Source organism: Brassica oleracea, chromosome C2 (genome assembly GCF_000695525.1).
Source record: "Brassica oleracea var. oleracea cultivar TO1000 chromosome C2, BOL, whole genome shotgun sequence".
NCBI lineage: Eukaryota > Viridiplantae > Streptophyta > Magnoliopsida > Brassicales > Brassicaceae > Brassica > Brassica oleracea.
In genome coordinates, this window is record NC_027749.1 from 37,771,717 (window position 1) to 37,779,006 (window position 7,290).

At 45.5% G+C, this 7,290-nt stretch overlaps 2 protein-coding genes across 2 annotated transcripts in view; one reads left to right on the forward strand and one right to left on the reverse strand.

The window, feature by feature from the left end:
* The window catches only part of LOC106324153, a 3,134-nt gene extending 2,995 nt beyond the window's left edge, over nt 1-139 (forward strand). Inside the window, exon 3 of the mRNA XM_013762172.1 lies at nt 20-139. Within this exon, the coding sequence (XP_013617626.1) occupies nt 20-139 (120 nt within the window). The remainder of the gene's footprint in view (nt 1-19) is intronic.
* A 921-nt stretch (nt 140-1,060) lies between these two features.
* Nucleotides 1,061-3,554, reverse strand: LOC106324154. Its single transcript, XM_013762173.1, has 5 exons — nt 3,341-3,554; nt 3,116-3,250; nt 2,772-3,046; nt 2,196-2,675; nt 1,061-2,125 (listed from the first exon to the last, which is right to left on the reverse strand). The coding sequence occupies exons 1-5, from the start codon at nt 3,552-3,554 to the stop codon at nt 1,061-1,063; spliced, it is 2,169 nt and encodes a 722-aa protein (XP_013617627.1).
* Between the last annotated feature and the right edge of the window lie 3,736 nt (nt 3,555-7,290).

Genomic DNA, 7,290 nt, shown 5'->3' on the forward strand with positions numbered 1-7,290 from the left:
TCACTCGAGACATCAACAGGCGAACCTGTTCCCAGAGCATGGAACTCCATGCATCTCTGAAGATACTACTCTTGAGAACGTATCTAATGATCGAGCGACTGCCAGTTTAGCTCGATCAGACCTCAAAACCAACAAGTGAATGACAATCAGTCACTTTCACTCGCCTAAAGAAACTACGAATGGCTTGATCCTCTCCCAGAGGTACGTAGGCAGCCTTAACCGTTCAAGCTATAACCAAAAAATCAAAACAAATTCCCTCGACGAGAGGAAGTGCGAATTGTTTTGGAGATGCTTACGCACGAGCACGACCCTGTCTCTCGGACGAACGTACTAGCACTCGCACCCACTAACGAGCATGTCCTGATCAGACACGTGCTCGGGGGACTCCCGGTCGTATCACGGTCCCAGCCGATACGATCGAGACGACGGCTTTCAATCATCTTACGATCCTTTAAAGTCAGGTTTGGCCAACCTAAAAACAAACGATCCTCTTCGAAATCGGAAATTTTAACTTTTCGATGACTCGAACTGACGGCACAACGCGCCAAAACTCGATAAACCATCTGATCAGCCTTGAGTGTTACTTCGACATGTTGACCATATTGCCAGATTAAAATCGTTAAAATCTAAAGTCAGAAAAAAAATTCGACGACTCGTCGAAAGACCTTTGGCAGTTCCGAGTCCAAGAAGCCTCGTTTCACGACTAAGGCAAACTTCGTTTGAAAAATTTCTAAGTCCAAAAACAATCATACGGCTTACTGAAGGTTCAAAACAAAAAACAAAGCCACGAAACAAAGAGGTTAAGAGTTACAACAACACAAGACCTCGAAGGGCCAAAAGACAAAACAACTAAGAAAGATTACAACAAACATAAAGAATCAGCCCTCAACACGGCCAGGGTCGTCCACTGAAAGTCGAGGAACCGGATCAAGAGCATTCTCGACAACTCCCGCGTCGGAAATGAGTGGGTCAGCCTCCAGTGACATGCTTTCAGGTTCTTCGGGGACTTGGGCAATCGCGTCCTTGCTCCCTCTCTCCCCCTCTCAACTGATGATGCATTCTAATCTTCCCCTACTCCGGGAGGTGCTCCGTCGCTGGACTCGTTCTGGCCGCTTCTTTCGATCGAAGAATCAGACAACTCGACCAGGTCATCAAGACCGGGTCTCGTTTCTCTTCCTTCAGCGGGGAGGACCGGATCTGGTGCCTCTTCATCAACCATAGAGCTTGCTCCTAAGGGAGCTGAACCAGGATCACTCGAGGGAAGTACGGGAGGAGCTGTCGATCCCTCGACCAACGGAACCGCCGACCTCTCAGCTGACGGCTCGCCTTGCGAGCTGCATGGAGTCTGAAGGATAACAGCGGTTCCGGCATTGATCAAACCAGCGTTCGACCCATACGGATCGATCGCCGCCAGGTCGTTCTCGTTGAGGAACTTAGACGCTAGAGCGAGAGAAGACATGCAGAGATACTCTTCAGGAATTTCACCCACATCAGGGCGAGCGGCTTCTTCACCATACTCTTTTTCCTGCCCGGCGAACAGATCGATCGATTCCTGAGGGATGTCGATCCCTTTCTCCTTAAGCGCCTCAAGACATTTCTTCGCCCCGAATGCTTGACTGTAGAGACACCTCGCGGTGTCTAAATCATCACGATGAGCCTCCCGCTCGCGAATGTTGTTGAAGTGCCTATTGCACTTTGCGATCATCTCAGTCTGGACGCGGACCCTCTCAAGGGTAACCTCGTAGCTTCGGGAGTCCCTCAACCGATTAATCTCCTTCAGATGCCTTAAGGCTGTAGCGGCCTTCTCCTTCTCCCAAGCGGCCTTCTCTTCCTCAAGAGAGGCTTTTTCTCGCTCAAGAACTCTGATCTTCTCGCCAGCAGTCTTGAATTTGCCCTTCAGCTCTCCAAACTTCTCCGTGAACTTCGCCTTCTGGGCCTTCTTCTCTGCGAGTAATCGACTATGCTCTGTCTCAGCCTTCTCGATCACTGCTTTGAACTCACTCGTTTTAAGGTCAAGAGCTGAGTTATTCACTCGCACGAGCCTTTCAGTGTTCTTCAACTTGGAGATAGTTCCTTTCAAGGCCGTGTCGTACAGCTCAACGACGTAATTCAAGCTACCATCACTCTGCGTAAACAAAGATTGAGAGTCAGGACCAGAAGCATTAAAAAGACAGAAAGAGGAAAGCAACCCTTACCAGAACCTTGGTCCTTGCCGCATCGACATAAGCATCCTTGAAGATAAGGTCTTTAACCGGCGGCATATCTTTTGCACCTCCTCGGATTTGGTGAACTAACTCGGCGCATTCCTCCGGGTCGTAGGCGAGCGGCGTGTCACCGTCGTATTTGAACTCCACGTGATCAGGGAACTTGACGGGACCTTTCTTTCGAGTAGAGCTGCCTCCGGGGGCCGACGGTGTAGAACGAGGAGTGGTGGCAGTGATCGATTGAGAAACTCCTGCTTCGCGCCTCCCTTCGGGCGTCTTAGAATGGTCTCGGCCGTCAGAACCTCGATCAACAGATGGCCCAGAAGGCGAAGCCGCGTTACCACGACTCGACTCTTCGTGAACCACGAGCTCTCGATTCTCTGCCCCGACACTCGGTACCGGGTCCTTTTCAGCATGCTTCTTCTTCTTCTTTTGGGGAGGTTCATTCTGACGAACCTCGGCAGCAATTTCCTATGAACCCCCCTGAACCACAGTGATAGATGCGTTAGGAGCCAGTCTCTTCTATCCTTTCTTCTTAGTCCGCGCCGACTCGTCGACTTCTGGCACCAAAATTTCCCTTGAAGGTTCGGAACCGACAGAGTCGGGAACCGGCGATGGTCGAATGACCGCTGGAGGAGACTCCCTGCGATCAACTCCGTGAGGAGTCCTTGACGGCACGTCACTAGACGAGCCACTCAATCTTTTCCCGATGATTGCACTTAAGTCTGGAAGGGCCTTCATCTCTCTTGCAGTGGTGATCTTTCCCTGTTCCGCTCTCGTTAATAATGAAAACCGACGTTTGCGACCAGTCACTAGTGGCAAAAGATCAGATCTCCAATCCTCTGCGAAAGATCGACAAGTAAGAACAATGAAATAACAAAGAAACGCGAGTGAAATAAGAGAAAACTCACTTCGCGAGATCCTGTCGATGACTCGCCGAATCCTTTCCACAGTAATATTATCCCAACTTTCTTGAGCGAGCAGTGCGACAGCCCGAGCGTTCTCCCTAAATTCTTCGGGATAAGCCGCCGTATCCGGATGATCAACTGCATTCAAAAGAAAACTAGTAAGATCAGGGAAGCAATCAATTGCGAGTTATCAGCAACAATCTACCAAGTTCAGAGTTCCATAAAAACGAAAGGTGTCGCCGGGAGGCTCCTCGAAAGCAAACTCATCCGACTTGACGTAGAAATAAAAACGCTGCCAGTTGTTCGTCCTGTTGGGATGCCCGACGATAATGTTGTAGTTCGGCCTCATCTGGATCGAGTACAACCCTTCCCCCATCGACTTAAGATACGTCAACTCCTCGAAGGCTCGAACATTTATCGACACGTCGATCTCAGCCGCCATCACTAACAATGCTACCGGGAGACGAAACGAACCATTTAAGAACTGAGTTATCGCTGACTCACTGCTGTTTTCAAACCTCTTTTAGAGAGACTACCTGTATGTTTTGCTTGAGGACAAACAAAATGGTAAGTCTGGGGGAGTTGATAGACCATGGATTTGACCCACTTTTACCCATGGTTTATAAGTGTTTTAACTACTATTTATTACTCCATCTGTTCCTAAATGTAGGATGTTTTACAGAATTTTGATGTTCCAATATATAAGATGTTTTCATTTTCCTAGATAACTTTTACTTTATTAAAAACTGTGTACCCAATCATATTTTAATAGTCTATTTTATAATTGATTGAATACTATTAACTTATAGTTTTAATGATGCTTTCTAGACAAAAAGTAGTTTCCTTAATATGTGTGTTTCTACCTAAACATCTTATATTTACGAACAAAGGGAATATATTCTAGAGTCTATTTAGTATATTTGTAGGATCATGAGTGATTTGGAAGAAAATGATGATTTTGGAGAATTTTGGATATATTTGGAGAAAACACCCGAGCTGACCATCGAGCACGACCATCGGTCGACATTGAAGATAAATAATCGATCGATGTTCACATTGTAACATCGATCGACGGTGAAGCGCGCAGAAGCTCGTTTGGTCCCAGCCGACTTAAAGCCCAAGTCTTCACCAATTTACAAGATTACCCCTGACGAGTTTTAACCTAATTATATAAGCTTTGCCAGCATGTGTTTTTTTTTTATAGGAAATTGGGAGAGAAGACTCCCAAGGTTTATTCAATAACAAACTCCAGTCTACACACGAATCTGTCGTGGCCTTAAAGGTCCATCAACATCCTCACGCAATACACTAGCAACATCAAGCGGTACATTATCAAAACTATGAAAACCAAACAGAAGAGAAAATGCAAGGTTAGCCAAACCATAAGCTAAGCGGTTTGCTTCCCTATACACATGAACTATTCAGACCAGCCAGTCCCTCGTTAAGAAGCCATGGCACAATCGCACCAGGAAAGACAGCGGATGAGCATCTCCAATCCCTGTTGTGAGAAACTCCACCACCATTTTAGAATCTACATCCACCTCTAGTCTACTAATACGTTTCTCCCATGAAATCACCAGTCTGTAATAGACTCCCCACAAATCCGCCAAAGGAGCAGAGCACCTTCCTATGTTGACTGCAAACCCAACACACCACTCACCATCACCATCACGCATCACACCTCCTGCAGATGTCGTTCCCGGGTTACCTTGCGATACCTCGTCAGTATTAAGCTTCACCCACCCCACCCGAGGAGGCGTCTATCCAATGTCCAAGCTTCCCTTCTCCGCCTCCTTCGCTAACATCACTTCTTTGGCCAAGTTTCTTAAGAATTTTACTCTATCTTTCCAAAGCCGATTCTCCCCAAACACATTCCCACATCTCCACTTCCACCCCCACCAAACAGCCAAAGCAAACATCGTGGCCCAAGGAACTCCACACCCTACATACATATCACCTAAGTTCTGGTAAAGCCACTCGAGCAACGACATCGAAAAGAAAGCACGTATTTTCGCAGGAGGGATAACTCTATTCCAAATTCCTGTCATCGCAGGACAGTCTCTAAGCACGTGCAATATCGTTTCGATTCCTCCTCTACATACCTGACAAACATCAGTCCCGCTCAGGTGTCTTCTGTATCTCTCTGCATTTGTCATTATTGCTTGATTTCCCACTAGCCAGAGAAACATTCTCACTCTCTCTGGGGCGACCACACGCCACATACTCCTAAAGAAACTCCCCATATGTGGCCTTGGCATGTCATCACGTGTGATCAGATTATATGTGGTTTTTACTGTAAACTGACCATTTGGTGTCTCTCCCCAAGCTAAACGGTCCTGCACACCAGACACAGTATCCACCACCACAGCCGCAAGGTCAAGCCTTATCTCATCAGTGACAAAAGAGCGATTATGGTTTGATCCCAACCCCCACCGTCCAACCATAACTCTCTAGCTGTTATATTCTCATACCCCTCTAGAAGATCTGCGATCGCAACCTCCGTAAGTGTATGACCTGACAACCACCTATCTGTCCAAAATTTTATTCTTTTCCCATTACCAATAACCCATTGATGCCCATCAGTGATTACTTCCCTAATCCCCATTACCACACTCCTCCAAGTAGAAGAAATCCTCTTGCCTGCTATCAACCAAGATGGATCATGAATGTCACCTATCACATACTTGCTGCGTAAGATTCTGGCCCATAAGCTCTCCTTGTCGTGCAACAGACACCATCCCACTTTGGCGATCAATGCTTTGTTCATATCTCTCGATACTCTGATCCCCAAACCTCCAGCCGTTTTTGGTCTGCATATTTTATCCCAAGAGACCAAGTGTTGGCCACTGCCCCACACAAAGCTTCGCGAGAGGCTATCTAGTTTATCAAGAGTGCTAACAGGCAGGTGGATCGTGCTCATCGAATGCACCGGTATTGATGATAGTACTGCCTTCGTCAGTGTTACCCTTCTTGCAAGAGTTAAGAGTTTGCTTCTTCCAGCCTGATAACCGTGAAGCCACTTTCTCAAGAACCTCCCCAAATGTATCTTTATTAATTCTTTTTTGTAGAATCGGCATCCCCAAGTATTTTCCCAGGTCTTTTGTTGCCAACATGTTAGAGGAAAAGTGTGCTTTCTTGTTTTACTATTTTCACAGCAAAAGGTTTTATAGGATTTTTAGTAGATTGGAGAGAAGATCCAAAGAGATTTGTGATTGGAACTCCATTGATATCTATCTGTTTATCTAGGCAGGTGGATCGTGCTCATCGAATGCACCGGTATTGATGATAGTACTGCCTTCGTCAGTGTTACCCTTCCTGCAAGACTTAGAGTTTGCTTCTTCCAGCCTGATAACCGTGAAGCCACTTTCTCAAGAACCTCCCCAAATGTATCTTTATTAATTCTTTTTTGTAGAATCAGCATCCCCAAGTATTTTCCCAGGTCTTTTGTTGCCAATATGTTAGAGGCAAAGTGTGCTTTCTTGTTTTACTATTTTCACAGCAAAAGGTTTTATAGGATTTTTAGTAGATTGGAGAGAAGATCCAAAGAGATTTGTGATTGGAACTCCATTGATATCTATCTATTTATCTATGCAGTTTTTATACCTAATTACTGTTATGAATTACTTAGTCATATCTGAGTAGTTCTCTTGTTAGGTTTAGGGTTTAAATAGGTTATGAGGGACTAGCCCAAACTATAGATTGCTAAGTTGTGATATTCATCATTAGGATTGTCATTAAAGCATGTTTCTAGTTTAGCTAGCTAGAACTTGATCTAGGAGTTTGAGGTAAAGGTCATCACTTGCATCTCTTACCCTTAATCCATCCTAATTGAGCTAAGATTTCTAGAGTAAAGCGAGAGCTGATTTAGGAAGCTTAGTGAGCACATTCAAACCGCGCGTTAACGCTTGGCCAAACACGTCGATCGATATTTTAATCGAATAATTGGTCGACGGTTCAACAAGTGCATCGATCGATATTCCTATAGAATCATCGATCGACACTTATATCTGGTCAATAGACAAACCTAGAAAGCTAGAGCCTATCGGTTTGTTCATAAGTGTTGAGCTCTATAGTATCATGCATACAACTTGTTAGGCATCTGTAGGATTATAATCCTGATTACATGAATAAAAACCCTAAGTCTAGCTATTTTCATCTAAGTACCAAACCCCCCCCCC

Bases quoted from the DNA above. Each gene is read 5' to 3' on its own strand.
- LOC106324154 (XM_013762173.1), bottom strand. From the start codon at position 3,554: ATGGCGGCTGAGATCGACGTGTCGATAAATGTTCGAGCCTTCGAGGAG. The intron at 3,047-3,115 runs GTGAGTTTTCTC...GATCTTTCGCAG, and splicing joins CATCGACAGGATCTCGCGAA to AGGATTGGAGATCTGATCTT. The intron at 2,676-2,771 runs GTGCCAGAAGTC...GGGGGTTCATAG, and splicing joins AACCTTCAAGGGAAATTTTG to GAAATTGCTGCCGAGGTTCG.